The following is a 20609-nucleotide window of genomic DNA, read 5'->3' as shown; positions in this document are numbered from 1 at the left end:
CTTGACCGACCATCAGTGCGTACGTCAGTCGCGCTTGTCATATGTATGGAAATTCATAAAACCGTTCATAGCTAGACCGACCATACGCACGCGTATTGTCATGCGCATTAGTGTCATAGTCATACAATTGTTGATGCCTATCGTCAGGACCGACGGTACGCACTGACGGTCGGTCAAGCTCTGCAACCAGCCTTACTATCCAGACAGGAAACGGCTTGACCGATTTTTATGACTTTTGCATGTCTCATAACGCGAAGCGCTTGATGTAGTATGATGTGTAGGCTCTACTCTCCACGCCAAGCAATTTTCTGCTTTAAATTCTTTTTTATTCTTAGGATAAAAATATGAGTAGGTACTAGCTTGAGTATATTGGTCCATGGTACTAGATAGTTAGTTAATTAGTTTTTAGAATCGGTGGTAAATGCTAATAATTTATCCTGTGAATAAGGTTGTGAATAGGGTTCTGACGATTCAAAAGTGCTTCTAGAAGTCAAATTGCATAAATAAATGTTTGAGTTTGAGTACATTTTACATCAAGAAAAGATTTAAGAAATACTTATTTATATTTTTTTGTGGATGTTCGTGTGCGAATAGATTGCAAAGTATACTGACAAAACATACATAGACTGTTTTTAGGTACATTTAGTGTTCACTCCTAATATTGTGAATCTAAATTTCATTATAGGTGACTGGAGAAGTTTCATAGTACATTAAGCTTGTCTTTCTTTGACACTAGATGGCGTTTGGTGAAAACTGCTAATATTTCTCTGTGATATTTGTTTTCAACTAGAATTTTGCTAAAACCTGCTGTACTTTTCAAGTTGTGTTAATTGATAATAATGTGTCAGGCTAATGTAATATAGCTTATTGCCCCGGCTTCGTCCAGGTTGACATTAGTGAAAAAATTTGCTTATCTCACTTCGTAAAGATATCATTCTATAAGAGCTATTACGCACTGTCGACCAGTCGCCGGCGACTCAGTCGCCGGCGACTGGACTTACTCCTGGACGACTGACGACTTTAGTGCGCAAGCCCCTATTTAAACTATAGTAAGTCACAGTCGCCGGCGACTGAGTCGCCAGCGACTGGTCGACAGTGCGTAATAGCTCTTAGTGAAATAAATTTTAAAATCGATAGATTTTGACATGTTACGACAAACAAAAAAAAATCATTCCTTTTCATAATAATTATATGTGGATAAATTTCTTTCGACTTTTTTATTTACGAATCATACTTTTAGCAAAGATCTACTACATATAAACAGATGACTAAAAAATCAATTCATCTTTTTATAGGATAAATGAAAAAGGTAATAAAATAAAACACAATAATATTTAAAACATGTTTATTTAGCTAACAATGGTAAGGCATCAATATATTTTGTACTAACGATTGTATTTATGAACAAAATCTCAAAATTAATTAACTATATATTTTGTTTGTTTGTCCCGTGGAACATCGAAACATTGCGAATATACGTATTTACTATAAAAAAATCAATATAAAGAAGGTACTAACTACATACATACGTCCGATTTTATATGGAATTGATTTAAAACTTTCATCCCATATTTGCGAAAAAAAAGTAGCTGCATTTTACCTTGGATCTACAACTATTTTTTACTCCGAATTTCATCAAAATCGGTTTTATGGTTCAGCCGTAAAAGCGTTACAGACAGACAGACTTACACATATAATAATTATTAATATATATTCAATATCCACACCGAACAAACATACAAAAAAATGAAGCGCTTAAACAAATTATTGATATGTGTATTTATTGTATTCGTTGCAAAATCATATTTATATTACAATGTCGATATAATATATCGATATATCCCCTCACTAACTTCAAAGCTATTTTTGTCTCTTTCACCCTTACAGCGAACAAGTGCGAGAGAAAGAGACAAAACACTGGTTAGAATAACATAAGGCCCTGAACATATTTACAAAATTGAGAAATATAAATACAATGATATTATAAGTAAAAAGGTGTGGCTAACTGGCCACATTATACGTTGTCTCTCTTTCGCTCACGATAGTTGAATCATGCCATCTCACTGTGACGTCTAATCGTGTGTGCGTTAGTGTGCCGTGTTTGAAGTTAGTAACCTATCCACACCTCTTTTCTTATAATATCATTATGTAAACATAATTTTTAACGACATTAAAATATATACATATTTGTCATTTTATTTGTCGAATTAAGCATCTTATATGGGATGCAATATCCCATATTGATTGAAATCCCAAGTTTTTATATATTTTTTATGTATAATAATATATGGGTTTGTATTACATTAACAATATTTAATGTATGTTATTAATTATGAACTTGTTAACGCGAGACTGGGATAGAAATATTTAAAAATGGACTTTTAACGGATTTTAAACGCGATTTCTTCATTATATTATTTGACGCGACATTTCGAATACATTATAACGAGCATGGTCACAGAAAGACTGAAGCAATAATATAATGAATAAATCGCGTTTAAAATCCGTTAAAAGTCCATTTTTAATACTCGCGTAAAATAATCCATTTTTAATAATTTTTAATAATCGCGTTAATTCCCTTTTAATACTCGCGTAAAATCAAACACAAGGCATTACTATGGGATAAATATACTTATATATGTTTTGTCTTCGTCTAACGTTGAGATTCTTAACTCTTTTCACAAATCTTATCATTCCTTTATAAAATGCGTTTCATAAAATATATATTTAACTAGCTCTGCCCCGCGGTTTTACCCGCATTGCTCCGCGCCTATTGGTCTTAGCGTGATGATATATAGCCTATAGCCTTCCTCAATAAATGGACTATCTAACAGTGAAATAATTTTTCATACCGGACCCGTAGTTCCTGAGATTAACGCGTTCAACCAAACAAACTCTTCAGCTTTATAATATTAGTAAATCTATAATACAGAGCTTAAAAGTATGTTTGTACGCGCTAATCTCAGGAATTACTGGACCGATTTTAAAAATTCTTTCATAGTTGGATATGTACATAATCCCTGAATGCTATATATTCTATCCTACTAATATTATAAATGCGAAATTTTGTGGGGATGGATGTTTGTTGCTATTTCATGTAAATACTACTGAACCGATTACAATGAAATTTGGTATGTAGATAGCTGAAGACCCAGAATAAGACATAGGCTACTTTTTATCCCGGAAATCCCACAGGAACGGGAACTATGCGGGTTTTTCTTTTTATAGCGGAAATTTAGTTATATAATAATATAAAGAAGGTAGTATTTTATGAAACGCATTTTACAAAACTAAAAAATCCTTATCACAAAAAAAATTAAAAGCAATAAAGATAATTTCAAATCTCTTTCCAAAAAAATTAAGTACCTTAGTGCGAAAGCTGTGCACTTATTTTTAAATTCTGCTATCTCTTTCTTTCATTTTAAAATATGCTGTGTTAGAGTGAGAAAGAACGATGTAAGGTAATTTTAATACATAATATAAAATTATCAGTTATTTGAGTTTTTCTATGCCAATTTCAAGTTTTGATAATACAATAATAATATATTTTCCAATAATTATGCAATTTTAGTATAAAATACAAATGTATTTTTGACGTGAAACTTCTTTAGGCGCGTCGAGAGTAAAACTTCAAAGTCGCGTCATGGCAATACCGTGACGATTTTTTGTATTGAATCTAGCCAAAGAATTTTCACTTCTGACACGCGTGCTCGGCACACACGCTTTTTTTTAATTATTATAAAAAAACTACATACAACCATGCTATCTCGCTTTAGCAAAGCATATTTCCATACGATAGACAGAGATAGAGTTTGCATACGATTGCAGGCGGATAGATTTAGATAGTCTCTAAGATTTTTGTATTTATTATTTTATTTATTGCTGCATATAAAAATGGGCAATATTTTAACTGTATGTCTTTCACGCAAAAACTACTGCACTGAATATGATAAAAATAGTGAAAAAAATGACATTTTGCGGCTTATATAAAAAAATGACATTTTGTATTGATTTGAAACTAGAGTGAATTTCTATTTTTAACAACGAAATTTAGTAGTCACCAAAAATGTATATTTTACCGAAAATTTAATCAATATTAGTACAGCAATTTTTGGGTGACTTTTTCGTAATCCATTAAATTTTATACATACATACAAAATCTAATTTATTATAAGCATTTATATACACTTATATGTAATAAAGCATTTGGTCGGACTTTTTATTATTACACGATGGTTTTTCGGACAGATTAATGTAAATCAGAGACTTCCATTTATTCTTACATTTAATGCTCTGTGTTATTGTCAGAGTGATAAAAACTATTTATTTTTAAAATAAACATTTATGGTCTTACCACAAAACAATTTAAACACAGTCTAACTTTAAACCAGGGATCTGTCACTTTAATAGTTGTCTATGTGAAATACGACAAAACCAGATTAAAGAGAAACCGCGCTTAAAGTTAAACCCTGTCTAAAGTTTTTTGTGGTAAGACAGTTAAAGATTAAATCGAACCCGCGATAATAACAGAAATAGCAAATGAACAAATTAAAAAATATATGTACCTATATAAATTTCAAAGTCACATTTTTAACACAAAGTAAAAAAATACTAATTCAATTCATAACATATTTTCAAAGTTGGTTAAAAAACAATATTTGATTATTGTTGTAATCACTATTTAATGCATTTAAAAGCATATTTGATAATTTATAAGTGAAAAGTCAAACTAGTGATATTTAAAAAAAATATTAGCCAATTTCTTCTTACAAATACATTAATAGATTAAAAAGGACAGGATTTATATCAATTTTAAAAGTATCTGAAAAAGAAATCAACCTGTTAACTTTCTTGAAACCAGAACCAAAATAATACATTTTTAATATTTATTTCGATTTTTAAATTACTAGCAAATGCTTAATTTTCTTCATTTTATTGCAAATATACACTGATCTTAGAACTAACTCAGGTCTTCATACTATCTTTTATTTGTGTTACACGTATCGTAAAATCCTATCAAAATATGGTGAGACTGGTGTTTATAATTTCACTAATAGTGCTGCCGTGGAAAGCCCTTTAATAAGGCAAAAATAATATTTACTCTAAACGCTAAGGCACTAAAAATGCCCCATTTTCTTTATTGGGGCACATTTTTAATCTGTGGTATCATTAACGTAAAAAAAAACAAGACTCACAATAAAAAAAAATGTGTGTGTGTACTAGTGTACACACGTAAGAAGTGAAACTTCTTTATGACCTTATCTTTCAAATAATAATTTACTATATGCAACTTTACAGAAATACGTCGAATCACCCGTGGTAGGGATAAGAAAAAGATGGCGCGTAACGGAAAATGTCACGCGTAACGAAAAAATGTTACACTAAATTTTTTTCCAACAAAGAAGTTTCACTTCAAAAAAAATGTCCGAAGTAAAACTCTGCCTGTGTGTATCAGGCAGAGTTTTCTAAATATACAATAAACTTTGAACATTACTGCTACGAAATAAGGTGTTATTTCCAATGAATGTTTTATACAACATTTTTGACGACCTTTTAATATGCAATTGTGAGTCTAGTTGTTTATATGTAGTACGTCAATGTTTTTGTATTTACAGATATATTATAGATAGAGTAGGAAAGATATATTGAATGTAATCGAAAATATTCAATGATTAGAGAGAGATAGAAGATTAAAGTACACTATCTGTCTCATTCTAACGAAGTAACTAGTTTTAGACGTTATATGGAAAGAATCTATAATTATGCGATATTTGAACCTGCGCCTTGCGCAAAATGATCGAAATTTTATAACTAGTTTAAAATTTGATAAATATTATAAACATTTTGCTACAAAAATAATAAAGATGCAACTAGCTGACAATTCTGCTATATTTTTTTTTATTAATGAGAAAAAGAGACAGATATACTTCAATCTTTCTCTCTCTTTCTAATCGAACTATACCCACTCTATCTATTATATTTCTATACATTGTGATTTCTAACATTTAAAGCAAGAAGTGATTTAAAAAATGGCAACACTTTACCCAAAACGGGCTAGACAATTCATTATTATACCGTCTTTGAAACAGACAAAAAAAATTGTTCACAGGAAAATGTCTATTCCTTCAAAATAAATTTGCAAGGAAATAATTGTAAATATTTTTCAACTGCAAATTGCGTTTAAAACGCAACAAAAAACGACAAAAAAACTTGTGCTCTTCAAAAATATCTCGCAAAAATTGTTACAAATGTAACGAAAAAACTTAGTTACTTTAGTGTCCAATACTTAAAACTAACTTAATTAAAACTTAATACAAACTTAATCTATTCGTTGACCACAACATCGCTGTCTATGGCTGGCAAGTTGTCTATAACGGAACTAATCGTTTCCGGTATTGTCGCGTTTCCGTTGTCTATGTCATTTTGTGCGCAACTCTGGTTTCCGTTGTCTATGGCACTTGTGTTTCCGTTGTCGTAACTTGCGGAATTTCCGTTATTATTGCTACTCGCGGAATTTCCGTTATCATTGCAACTTGCGGAATTTCCGTTATTATTGCCGGAATTTCCGTTATTATTCATACTGGTGCTGTTATCGTTACTATGGTAACTCGATGTATTTCCATTAATATTATAAGTCACGGAATTTCCGTTATTACTGCAACTAGCGATATTTCCGCTATCGTTACTCGCGTTTCCGTTATAACACGCGTTATCGTTAACACTGGCATTAGCTTCGTTACTTGTACTTGAATTTCCGTTATCACTGGCGTTTCCGTTACCCACGGAATTTCCGTTATTTCCGTTAGTATTCGATAGATCGTCGTAACACGGCGGCATTTCTATATTATTCGTGGCTTCGTTTTCCCGATTTATGCCTTCACGACTCAAATATTCCGGCGGAGGCCCATACATTTTATATCGCATAGCTTCAGTATAGGGCGGAGGCCTATTCCCATTTATACTTGGATAATTCTCAAAATCAGCCCCCAAAAGACGAATCGTCCTACCATTTAAAGTGTACGTATCATTGGCATTCAATCTAACAAAATCGAGATTATCTATATCAATTTCCGCTATATCTGGAGTGTCTGGCCTAGGCTGTCTATTAAATCGCGGTATACTAAATTGGAACCTGCCTAATTGTAAGGTTAAGGGTCTGGGTGTGTGTGTTAAATGATCTATAACTCGATCTAATGTATTCCTACGTAAGTTTCGTCGTCTAAAGAACTCAATAGGTGTTGCCATGTAATTCAAATCTCTGCCTAGGTTGGTTAAATCTGGATTCGTGTAATATAAATCTGAGTTGGTTATTGGTGAACGATAGTCTAATGGCGGGTTTCGTGTTGGCGAATTGTTTAGTGATGACGATCTGACGTCCGTCATTTCGACGTCACATTGCGTTGGCACCTGTAAATAAATAAATTAATATTTCAGGACAATTTTCACACACGGCACGATCTGATCCCATACTAAGCTTTCGCTTGTGTTATGGAAACCAGATAGCTGATAAACATACATATATAATTTTAAATACATAAATACTTATATACATAATTAACACCCAGACACTGAAAAATATTATATTTAGTATTAAAATGGCAACATTTATTCCTAGTAATTTGCAAGTTCAATCACAAATAAAAAGATTACTAGCCATGCATAGAAAGATAGCTGTACCTATATAACACTAGCTTCCGCCCGCGGCTTCGCCCGCGTGGTGTTTTGATAAAAGGTAGCCTGTTCTTTCTCAGGGTCTAAAGATTGTCTGTACAAAATTTCATCAAAAATCGGTTGAGAGGTAAAAGCGGGAAAGCGTAACAGACAGACAGACAGACAGAGTTACTTTCGCATTTATAATATTAGTAGGGATTTTTTATCAACCATTGTAATCTACATAAATAAGCCTATTCTTTATGATTAAGAAGACCGGTATAAATATAAATATCATGATAAAACTGTTATATATGAAACGGTGAAAAACATGTTTAGAACGTTGAAATCCAACTATCATTGTCTCACACTCAGGCCCCGGAATCACAGACACAATAGAAAATCTATTGTGTCGTAGACTGACCGTTCGGGGCTCAATGGGTTAACATTTATATTCTACATTATTTTAATTGAAGATATTGTAAATAAATAAATAAAATAAATAAATTATATATCTCACCTGCGCATATCTAGTACAGAACATAGACGACAATCGTGAAAGGGCGAAGCCCGAGTTACTTGTATTTGGGGCTTCGCACATTGGCGACGAAACGGCACTCTCTGATTCACACTGAAAATATATTTTTATTTAACGAATGATTTAAACTTATTACAAAATTGAACGAAAACTTTTAATTCCTCTGGAAAAGCAAATATCTTTTATTATTTATCTTTTCATCACCATGATATATATAATATAGCATAAAACATGGTACATACAAAAGTTTAATTAATCATTAAAGAACAATCATGTTTTTAGTTTTTACTATAAGAATCTATACTAATATTATAAAGCTGAAGAGTTTGTTTGTTTGACGCGCTAATCTCAGGAACTACTGGGTCGATTTGAAAAATTATTTCAGTGTTAGATAGCCCATTTATCGAGGAAGGCTAAAGGCTATATATCAACACGCTAAGACCAAAAGGAGCCGAGCAATGCGGGTAAAACCGCACAGTACAGCTAGTACTTAATAAACTCAAGTTTTTCGTGAAAGTAAAACAGCCCATTTATTAAGGAACGGTATAGGTTTTATATTTTTTTTTATTATGTAATTATTTATTTTTATGTCAATATAATATAATAATTATATTCACCTGTGCTGGTTGTCTTGTTGGACTCAAGTTCGGTAGATCTAAAAGTCTAGTCGCTTCATACCTTGGTGGGTAGCGAGCCTATAAAAATTATTGACCATAAAATATATCATAAGAAAAAAAATTAAATTATTAATAGAAAAGTAAAATTTATTAGTAAATTTATCTATACTAATATTATAAAGAGGAAAGGTTTGTATGTATGTATGGTTTTCAGGCATAAACTACTGAACCGATTATAATGAAATTTAGCACACATAATATAGAGGGTAACTTGGATTAACACATAGGATAAGTTTTATCCCGGAAATCCCACGGGAACGGGAACTATGCGGGTTTTCCTTTGAAAACGCGGGGGAAGCCGCGGGCGAGAAGCTAGTAGTGTATAAATAAATAAATAAATAAATAAATAAATATTATAGGACATTATTACACAAATCAACCTAGTCCCACAGTAAGCTCAATTAAGGCTTGTGTTGTGGGTACTAGGCGACGATAAATATAATATTATAAATACATATATAGATAATAACACCCAGACCCAAGAACAAATAATTGAGTTCATCACACAAATATTTGCCCTGACCGGGAATCGAACCCGGGACCGTCGGCTCAGTAGGCAGTTACTTTTCCACTGCGCCAACCGCGTCGTCAAATAAGGAATGCAGTTACTTCGGAAATTTTAAAACTTATAACCATACACATGGACGTATAAAAAAAGACGGACGGTATATCGCCTAAACATTGAGTGAAGCCTAGTAATGGCGGCGAAACATCCATGTGTGTGTGCCATGTTGCCATGGCAACAGCTGTCCTGATGACAATGGCGGCTGTATTTTTTTCTATAAATTTTGTCGTAATAATTTTGTAATTAAAACATAAAAGAAATAACTTGCTTCCCTGTGGAATGTAATCCCTTGTGTTTTGTTATTTAAAATTGTACTGTTGCGACACCATTTAACCACGCAAGACGGCATTTTAAATATTTTTGTGAAACAGTGACGCAGTTAATCAGTCGGTAGTTCACGACGTAATGGCGGCCGACTAGCTTACAATGGTGAGAGTGTGTGCGTGTTTATTGTCTTTACACGATCGCTAGCTTACTATGGTGGCTTCACGTTGTTTGTTCGTAATACGGCGTCCGTCTTTTTTTATACGTCCATGACCATACATGTTTTAATTAAACACACTTAAAATTAGGGATGTAACGATACCGATACCGATATATCGGCCGATATAATCGGCAAGCCGATATATCGGTATCGCCGATTATAAAACAACCGATACCGATATCAAACAATTCAAAAAACCGCGCCCAATGAACGATGCGGGAGGCCACCCGCGCGTGCGCACTTTATTTTTTGAAAAAACTCTATCAATAGTAAACTTTTAATAGGAACTGATTGAAAGTGTATAACTTAAAGTTTAACTGACTTTGCAAAATAATGATAATAAAAAAAATGGTTTTCTTGTTTTTTGATTTGGCATTGTTATTTAAAGGAACGATTTACAGTTTAGTCTCTGTTAAATGTTGGTAACTTTTATGCATAATTCACTATTTATTTTTCTACCAAGCCATCGATATCGGTATCGGTATCGGTATCGCCGATATTTGATTACAAATATCGGTATCGGTATCGTATCGGCAAAATCATGTATCGTTACATCCCTACTTAAATGAATAAGACAAAATTATGTGTATCTCAATTAATAAAGATACCATATTATTGTACTCTCTTATAACTTTATTAAAAAAAAATACATAGTAAAAAAGAGAATGCTATTAAAAGAGCAACCACGAAGTTTTTTTCTTAATCTTTGGTATCTTTGGTAAATGATAAAACTATGACGATTCAAAAGTGCTTCTTATTGAATAAATTTGATGAAGTCTAATTGAATAAATAATTGGTTGTTTTTGAAAAAAAAAAGGGCGTGTGTGCCGAGTGTGTTAAAAGTGAAACTTCTTTGGCAATATACCAAAATCGTCGTTACATGATAGTATTGCCATGACATATGACCTTGAAATTTTACTCTCAACGCGCATAAAGAAGTTTCACTTCAAACGACTATCAATACCCACAAAACTCACCGAATAGTGTTGAGCCGTATGCCTATATCCCCTCAAGGCCGCTCTTTTTAAATGCATTTTACACAATGCAGACACCAATAGTACGACCGCTATCATAAATATTAATGCACAAGCTGAAAATAATAAGAAAAATTAGTTTAAAACGGTTTTAAAACTGGATTTATTACTAGATAACAAAAATAAGAAATTGTAGGACCGTTTTAAAACTGGATTTAATACTAGCAAAATAGATATGCAAGTAAAATTATATTTTTAACGGTTTTAAAACAGGATTCATACAATAAGCTAAATAATAACTATTAGGATGCTATATATAGCCTATAGCCTTCCTCGGTAAATGGGCTATCTAACACCGAAAGAATTTTACAAATCGGACCACCGTTCCTGATATTAGCGCGTTCAAACAAACCAACTTTTCAGCTTTATAATATTATAGTATATAGTAGTGGTCCGCCCCGGCTTCGCCCGTGGTACCTACATGTTTAAACTATCCTATCTCTCAAGTTGGATCGAACTGCACATGGTGTGCGAATTTTATTATAATCGGTTAAGTGGTTTAGGAGTCCATTGAGGACAAACATTGTGACACGAGATTTATATATATTACTAGCGGTCCGCCCCGGCTTCGCCCGTGGTACATATGAAAAATAGATGTTGGCCGATTCTCAGACTTACCCGATATGCACAGAAAATTTCATGAGAATCGGTCCACCCGTTTCGGAGGAGTATGCAGACTAACATTGTGACACGAGAATTTTATATATAAGAAGATAAGTAACCTACCGGTAACCGTGTAAATGGTGGACTGTATGAAGCCAAACTCGTCGGGCGTGTGTCTGTCCTCCGTTAGCGGCGGATACTCCAAAACGTCCAAATCTTCTTCGTCTGAAATTATTTAGAATAAATACGGTAATTTTTTGTTTGGGTCAAGTAATTAATTAATTAAATAAATAAATAAATATTTCGGGACAATTTTCACACACGGCACGATCTGATCCCATGCTAAGCTTCCGCTTGTGTTATGGAAACCAGATGGCTGATAACATATATAATTTTAAATAAATGCTTATATAGATAATTAAGTTAAAAAAGCGAATTAAGTTAAAAAAAATGCTTAAATAAAAATAATGATAAACTCATGAAATTATTGTATAGTCACCGATCCATAAAAAAATGTGTGCGTGTGCGTTTTTATTCCCAAGTAATCGATGCATTCGATTCTAGATGTCAGATTTCGATTTTTAGAGTAACGTCTCTGGTATTTAAAAAGAAAAAAGGTTTATTGACACAAAAATGTTGTGTGGTTTTATGAAACCACGGTAAAAGTGAAATTGTTCGAACGGTTCCGAACACTGCTTTGTGTAGCGCATGTCGCGTGACGGTCGGCTGCCGAGTAGGTATACCTACTCGGCAGCCGCGATACACGCGACATGCGCTACACATACCAAACAGTTTGAGACGATGTAATAAAAGTTTCACTTTAAAATTGTAGCGATAGTATGGTTTATCAGTAAAACCAAATCCTAAAATTACTTGTATCGGTCGTTATTATTATAAATATGTAATCGTAATTCATGTTATTCTATGTCGTCGTTATTAGGTTACGCGTTGTTGAATTTTGTTGAACTGTCAAATGTTGCCTATTAAAATGGCTCTACTATATGTGTCTATGTGTACTATATATTATACTGTGTGTCTATGAGTACTGTGCACTTTATATATTTGTATGTATGTGTGTTTGTCTGTATGTGTGTATGTGCGGTCTCACCGAGCCGCCGGCGGTAGTACCGCGGGTGCTCCGCGCAGCAGGCGGGCTGGCGGCACAGCACAGTGTGTATGTGTGTATGTGCGGTCTCACCGAGCCGCCGGCGGTAGTACCGCGGGTGCTCCGCGCAGCAGGCGGGCTGGCGGCACAGCACAGTGTGTATGTGTGTATGTGCGGTCTCACCGAGCCGCCGGCGGTAGTACCGCGGGTGCTCCGCGCAGCAGGCGGGCTGGCGGCACAGCACAGTGTGTATGTGTGTATGTGCGGTCTCACCGAGCCGCCGGCGGTAGTACCGCGGGTGCTCCGCGCAGCAGGCGGGCTGGCGGCACAGCACAGTGTGTATGTGTGTATGTGCGGTCTCACCGAGCCGCCGGCGGTAGTACCGCGGGTGCTCCGCGCAGCAGGCGGGCTGGCGGCACAGCACAGTGTGTATGTGTGTATGTGCGGTCTCACCGAGCCGCCGGCGGTAGTACCGCGGGTGCTCCGCGCAGCAGGCGGGCTGGCGGCACAGCACAGTGTGTATGTGTGTATGTGCGGTCTCACCGAGCCGCCGGCGGTAGTACCGCGGGTGCTCCGCGCAGCAGGCGGGCTGGCGGCACAGCACAGCCCCGGGGGCACAGCATGCGGCCGCCGGGATACAACGCCCCGATGTACAGTTTAAACGGGTACTACCTGTTAGATAGAGAAAAAGCTATTTGTAGATACGAGTTCACACTCGTATACGCAATGGATGAGATTGGCTCGTTACGTCGCCAGTAACTAAGGTAACCACACGTCCGCTCACTCCGGGGGCTGCTGCGTGACTGAGCTCCCCACTACCCGCGAACCCGGGACATCCGGGGATATAGTACGGTACGATTCACGAAAGATGACCACAAATTGGCGGCCGTTCGCGCACGTACACTCACGAAGAAAAGACTTAAAACAAAATAATATTTTAATTTTGGTTAAATAATTAATTGTTTAATGTCGTAAACGCTGGTTATGCAAAACCAAAAAGTCTTTTCTTCATGAGTGTACGTGCGCAGACGGCCGCCATTCGTGGTCATCTTTCGTGAATCGTACACTACCTATACTTTACTCAAACACTACACTATTCATTTCAATATATCGGAGATCTATGACGTTTTAATAAGATCCAAAACAGAAAAGAAAATAAGAAAAGGACACATTTAACACCATATGACAACAATGTTGATGTTAATCCTGTATAATATATTGATCAGGCAAAATATTTTGAAAACAAACAATACAACAACGCTTACATACAAAAAACAAACAAACCATACATCAGCTTTTTTTTGCAAAATATTTAACGACATTCACACAAAATACGCCGTTCGCACGGAAAGTGAATACGGCAGCAGTTAGTTAGCATCCAATTTTTTTTTATTATTATTTTTTATTATTATTCAGCCATGGCTGTCCCACTGCTGGGCAAAGGCCTCTCTTCCCTTCGTCCATGTCTTCCTATTGTGAGCAATTTTAGCCCATTCCTTGCAATGAGAGTCCAGTTCGTCGCGCCATCTGATTTTGGGCCTTCCACGCAGCCTTTTTCCATTGTCGGGGATCCACATAGTGGTGATTTTTGCCCACAACTCTTCGGACATCCGGCAAACATGTCCAGCCCAGTTCCATTTGAGCTCGGCAACTTTATGGGCTACGTCGACAATCTGTGTTTTTGAGCGCAGCGTTCTATTTGGAATACGATCAGAAAGCTTTACGCCCAAAATGCTGCGCTCCATTGATCTTTGGCAAACCCCAAGTGCGGACTTTTGGCGATCAGTCAATGACCAAGTCTGTGCACCGTAGGTGAGGATGGGCAAGATGCACATGTCCATGAGCCTTCGTTTTAGTGAAAGAGGCAAGTCTCCTTTCATCAGCTCTTTCATCGACCAAAAGCTTCTCCAAGCGTTTTCAATGCGTTTGGCAACTTCTTGATCCTGCCTGGCTTGAAAAGAAACTATTTTACGTCATTATAATTTTTTCCATTGTATAATGATTCCATTACTCCTGTCTGCATCGAGACATGGTTGTAAAGTTTAATTTTTTCCGGCTGTGGGGTTCATAATTCACACAATAATACATAAATCACTTAGGGCCGATTTTTCAATGCTTGGATAAAACTTATCCGTCCAATAAAGTATTTCACGATAATATTAAAATGTCACGTAAACTGTCAAATACGGGCAATTAGAATACGTTTTTAAAATGGTAGTTTTATACATTATTCGACGAATAAGTTTTATCCAAGCATTAAAAAATCGGCCCTAAGTCAATTTGATTAATGTTGTCAATCTTCGTTGCGTATTGTCCTTGCAGAATGCGGGCCATTTATAGCATGATCGTGCGGGGTGAGGTAAGTGTTTAATTTTGGCGGGAGGCGGAGAGTGTCCGTTCTGTAGCGTTTAGCTACTATTATGTATTCTGTGACAACACATAAATCACTTAAAATTATAAATATAACACTACACTCACTATGACAAGGCGCGGGCGGGCAGAACGCGGTCGCCTCGTCCTCCCCCCGCGCGCAGTCCGCGCGCCCGTCGCATACGTACGCGGCGAGCACGCACCGGGCGCCGCACGTGAACGCACCGCGGGCGCATTGCGGACCACCTTTTTAATAAAAAAGTAAAAAAAATCACAAAATTTTTAAGAAAAATATGCTTTTTTTGCGAATTTTGAAATGAAACTTCTTTATCGGGGTTGGAAAAAAGTTTAGTGTAACATTTTTTCGTTACGCGCCATCTTTTTCTTATCCCTACCACGCGTGATTCGACGTATTTGTGTAAAGTTGCATATAGTAAATTATTTTTTGAAAAATAAGGTCATAAAGAAGTTTCATTTCTTATGTGTGTACACTAGTACACGCATACATTTTTTTCATGTCAGACACTCGAAATACAACAGAAATGGACTACTAGAACAACATGTAACGTTTATTTCAAGATTTAACATCTAGAAATACAAACCGCTTACATAATAATATTTCCCTTAATATTGGCACTACTGTTTCCGTTATTATACATTTTATTAGTTTATAAATTTCAAAAGAATTATAGTCAGTCACACTAATGAAAACAATAATAATCCTCTCTTATATATCACAGGTAAACGATATTTTAAAATAAAAATCAATTAATAAAATACTTCGAGGCTACAAAACTGTGGCGACGAGCACATGTATGTAAATAAGCTTTTATTCCAGAATACGTTTAATCGTTGAAGAAGTACAATAGGCGAAATGGCTAAACACAAAATGATATTCCCTCACCTCTCGGCTGCACTAGTATATACTTGGTGACGCTGAACGGCGGCGACGAGCACATGTAATGTCCGCTGTCTGATTCTTGTAGGTCATGTCGCTCTAATTTGCTGACGTTCGCCGGACCTGTGGAGTCCACTGTGAACGGCCTGAAAGAGAATAGAGATAAATTTATTTGAAACTAGCTTATGGCCCGCGGCTTCGCCCGCTTGGTCTAAAACCTAATAAATTATATACTAAAACCTACCTCTTAAATCACTCTATCTATTAAAAAAAACTGCATCAAAATCCGTTCCATAGTTTTAAAGATTTAAGCATACAAAGGGACATAGGGAAATAGGGACAGAGAAAACGACTTTGTTTTATACTATGTAGTGATAGTGATAGTGACGATTTGCTACATTCCTATCTAACTAAATAGTTATTAATAATTTATTTAAATTTTAATATTATTTTATATTTATTTTGTAAGTGGGTTGGTTGGCGAGAAAAAAAGAAGAAAAATACAACAAATGTATGATTTTGGATATTCAAATACCACTTGAAAAGATTTCTGGCATAGATAATAGTCTGTCACTCAGAAATTAGATTAAATAAAAGTAGAAAAAGACGAAGTCAAATTTTTAAGGTATCCCTTTGGCTATAGCATGATGTTATATGAGCCTATATAAGCTCCATAAATGTAAATAAGAACGTTGAATCAATATAAATAAAAATATCATCAACTAGCTTACCGCCCGCGGCTTGGCCCGCGTTTTCAAAGTAAAACCCGTTCCCGTAGGATTTCCGGGATAAAACCTATCCTATGTCCTTTCTCGGGTATCAAAATATCTCTATACCAAATTTCATGCAAATTGGTTCAGTAGTTAAGGCGTGATTGAGTAACAGACAGACAGACAGAGTTACTTTCGCATTTATAATATTAGTATGGATGTATTCATGTTAATACAAACAAAATCACAAAGATTCAAACCCCTGGCCCGTAGCTGCCAGAAACTGTATATAGCAGTATATCCCCTGGTCGATAGCTGCCAGGAAGTATACAATACACTCACCGGCCGCCATCAGTGCCGTTGTTGACGTAGTTCCACAATATAGTATATCCCCTGGCCGCCAGCTGCATGGCAGACGCCAGGGTATATATCATACTCACCGGCCGCCATCAGTGCCGTTGTTGACGTAGTTCCACACGAACACGCGCTCCCCCTCTTCACCGCGCACCTCGCACACAAGCGTCAGGTTGTCGTGAACTCTGCGCACTACAACGTCCGTGTATTCTATGTCCCCTGGACTGTAGAGCGCCAGGAAAGGGAGGGGTGTGTCGCTGAAGCCTGAAAATTTGTAATATACATGATAACTACATAATATAATATATACTATGTAACCCTGTTTTTGTTCAATAGGTTATCTGTTATTCTGGTAAGCTACAATGCTGCCAAGTAGTATTAAAATCCTTTCAGTGGTGATTATGTGAACATACATCTATCAATCGTCACAAACTTTCATGTAAATAATATTTGTAAGATAAAACACAATCCAACTAACAATAGGATTGATTCTCTACGACTTTGTAACATCACAGAAAATAAAGTAACAATTGATAACTATTCAGTTGTCCTTGAGTTATGAGGAACATTAGTTATATGGCTTATTTTTATATTTATAGATTACTAGCTTTCCGCCCGCGGCTTTGCTTTGTATTAAACTACACAAATTATATACTAAAAACATCCTCTTATACACTCTATCTATGAAAAAAGCCTTCAAATTCCATTGCAGAGTTTTATAGATTTAAGAATACATAGATATGGACAGACAGCAACATCAACTTTGTTTAATACTATGAAGAAATATTGAAATTTAATTTTGCCTATTATATATATAATACATATACAGATTCCGTAACACCCTTGAAATTTCTTAACAGTTATTTTTCCTACAAATTGGTATAACCTTGCTAATGACATTTAAATTATAGTATAATTGTTTTACAAGGATAAGTTCAGTGTTTGTGTTATTATTATTTACTTTAATAATCTATTCAAATAAATTTAATTCATAATGATACTCTAGTTGATACTTCTGCTTATTATACAAATAAACATATTTTATTGATTTTTCTATACTTAGGGCAGTCGTACACAGACCACGCGGTAAACTATAGATATTCAATTCACCGCAATACACTTCTTTAAGCAGTTGCGACCGTTTCAAGCCGTAAAGTGTGCGGTTTGTAGCGGCAGCTAGAACAGTGTGTGTACGTCGCTCAGCCGTTAACTACTCAAGCAGTCCATGTACAGCCAGGTTTACCATCAATTTGCATTTGAAATATGTGTAAAATTCATTCAGGTTTGGTTGATATGGCAAGAATGGCTATTTAGTTTTTTACACCTTTTAAATATAACAATAGCTAGACCTAGGCCAATATATAAGCCTAGTCATCTATGTCATACATTCATAACGAGACAAACATAAAAATTATTGAAAAAAGCATGTTTTTGGGTACATATTTACTGTCTGTTTGTGATAATAACAACAATATTAATGATAATAATAAACTATGGATTCCTCCAATATACTAATGATGTATAGACATTCAAAGACATACTTATTCTGCTTTTATATCAGCATCTATACACTTCGTTGAGAATGTGCAAAATTTTATACTGAAAAGTATGCTAAAAACAAGCCAGGTAGATAATTATTATAATATTTTTTCTCTTTTTACATACTCATGAAAATCCAATATTTAATTAATATGCTTATTTAATACAACTAGGATAATTTTTGGTCATATACATGTTTATATAAGCTGTAATCAAATAAAAATGATATTCATAACATAACCTGCCATGGCAGGTGAAAGCTCACATCTATTAGCGGTATTTTATATTCAAATGTGTACAATAATTCATATTTGGCACGATAGTGAAAGGATACTATAAAAAATACCGTTATAAAATCGAATAAACACCATAGAAAAGTACCATTATTCGTTGCTAGATAGATATTTGATAAACAAGACTAAATAACTATATATTTAACATGTACATAACGTTAAATACGTTTCTAAACCAAGAACAAGGTAAATAAAGGTAATTTCAAACATTCCAAGGACCTGTAAATACTAAAACACTGAAAAAAGCTCGTAATGCCATTAAAACAATATGACGAAGTATTTGCTATTGTAACAGAATTATAAACAAAAATTGAATAACTTACATGTTTTAAAAGTTAATAAGAGTACGGCTATACACAAAAACACATGATTTACACGTTTAAACATTTTTATTTATTTTACATTTTCACTGATCTGACATTCAACAAATTACGCCATTTTTGTTTCGATGTTAGCTTCATTCCTTTTCACGTACAGGTATATTAAGAAGAGCTGGAACGTCAACACATTTACACATTGCACATGTTAGGCCGGGAGATACTGACACAAAATTTCGGGTCATTTGTAACAGGATGGCGGTCTAGAGGGGTCTTAGTCAATGACGTCAATGACAAAAAGAAAAATGATGGTCAGAACGCTGGTACCGGCGGACTAGTCGCGTGGGCGTTAGTCACACTCGTCGGATAAATAGCGAAAGTCCAACGATTTGTAACACAAAAATTTTAGAATTTACCGATAGCCCTTAAAAAAGATGTAGGCGGTAGTGTCATGCCATACTTTTACGATGTGACTTACAGTCCGCCATACCGACGTGAATGCGTTGATTTAAAAAAAAACAATTCAACCGTTTGTACCGGGCTCACTTTTGCACAGGTAACCATCGTCGTGCAGCCATTTACTAAAATCGCCATGTTATACTTTTCGGACGATTCCAATGGTCGCCATACCGCGGAAAATCTGCAAATTTTTGAATTTTTTTTTCTCGCCAAACGATTTGTACCACCCTACATTTTTTTTTCAACAACTCCTGAATGATTATAAATAGAAGTGTGATAATGCCATACCTGTGAAAGGTGGCGAATGTGTATAAGATTTTTTTCTTATTGTAAGATTTTATTCGTAGTTTGAACGATTTGTAGCAGTATGGCACTAATTTTTCCCTCTATTAAAAGTATGGCAAATATAATAAGGGTCACGTTGCATCATATACTTTCCAAAAATGCCGTACTGGTACAAATTGCCAATTCTTTTCATTTTTTTTTACGTCTTGGCTTAAGTCTTACAATCATCCGCCCCATGTTTGCAATCTGCGATATTTTTTTCTAGGTAGAATTGTATACAAACAAACAGAATATAATGATCCCATACTGTAAAAAATTATTTTACGTATTGTACAGTCGTATTTTTGAAACGTGACGAATAAATTAATTTTTCAAGTATAGCAGCACTTTTTCCCCCTACTAGAAGTATGGCAAATATAATAATGGTCACATTTTATCAAATACTCTCCAAAAATCCAAATGCAAATAAAAAAAAAATTTTTTCGCCAAACAATTTGTACCAACAAATTGTTTGGCGAAAAAATTTTTTTTTTTTGCAGATTGTCGGCGGTATGGTGGCCATTTGGAATCGTCCGAAAAGTATGGCATGGCGATTTTCGTAAATGTCTGCACGATGATGATTACCTGTGCAAAAGTTAGCCTGGTACAAATGGTTGAATTTTTTTTTAAATCAACGCATCGCGTCGGTATGGGGGGCTGTAAGTTACACCGGAAAAGTATGGCATGAC

At 35.2% G+C, this 20609-nt stretch overlaps 1 protein-coding gene across 1 annotated transcript; it reads right to left on the bottom strand.

The window, feature by feature from the left end:
• Positions 1-5849: 5849 nt before the first annotated feature.
• Positions 5850-19269, bottom strand: LOC149895804 (uncharacterized). The gene is made up of 10 exons (XM_090118494.1): positions 19144-19269; positions 17075-17252; positions 15931-16070; positions 15135-15272; positions 13200-13328; positions 11675-11776; positions 10892-11004; positions 8806-8883; positions 8171-8281; positions 5850-7407 (listed from the first exon to the last, which is right to left on the bottom strand). The coding sequence occupies exons 1-10, from the start codon at positions 19205-19207 to the stop codon at positions 6325-6327; spliced, it is 2136 nt and encodes a 711-aa protein (XP_089974620.1). The 5' UTR covers positions 19208-19269; the 3' UTR covers positions 5850-6324.
• Positions 19270-20609: the final 1340 nt, after the last annotated feature.

This window comes from Colias eurytheme, chromosome 30 (genome assembly GCF_061535395.1).
Source record: "Colias eurytheme isolate Ceu_HAF_F1 chromosome 30, ilColEury1 Martin Lab GWU primary, whole genome shotgun sequence".
NCBI lineage: Eukaryota > Metazoa > Arthropoda > Insecta > Lepidoptera > Pieridae > Colias > Colias eurytheme.
Note: the sequence above shows the minus strand (reverse complement) of the source record. Positions and strands in the feature narration are given on the sequence as shown.

Coding starts and splice junctions, on each gene's coding strand:
- LOC149895804 (XM_090118494.1), bottom strand. CDS start 19,207: ATGTTTAAACGTGTAAATCATGTGTTTTTGTGTATAGCCGTACTCTTA. Junction 17,253..19,143: donor CTTATTAACTTTTAAAACAT/GTAAGTTATTCA, acceptor ACAAATTTTCAG/GCTTCAGCGACACACCCCTC. Junction 11,005..11,674: donor CACCATTTACACGGTTACCG/GTAGGTTACTTA, acceptor TATTATTTTCAG/CTTGTGCATTAATATTTATG.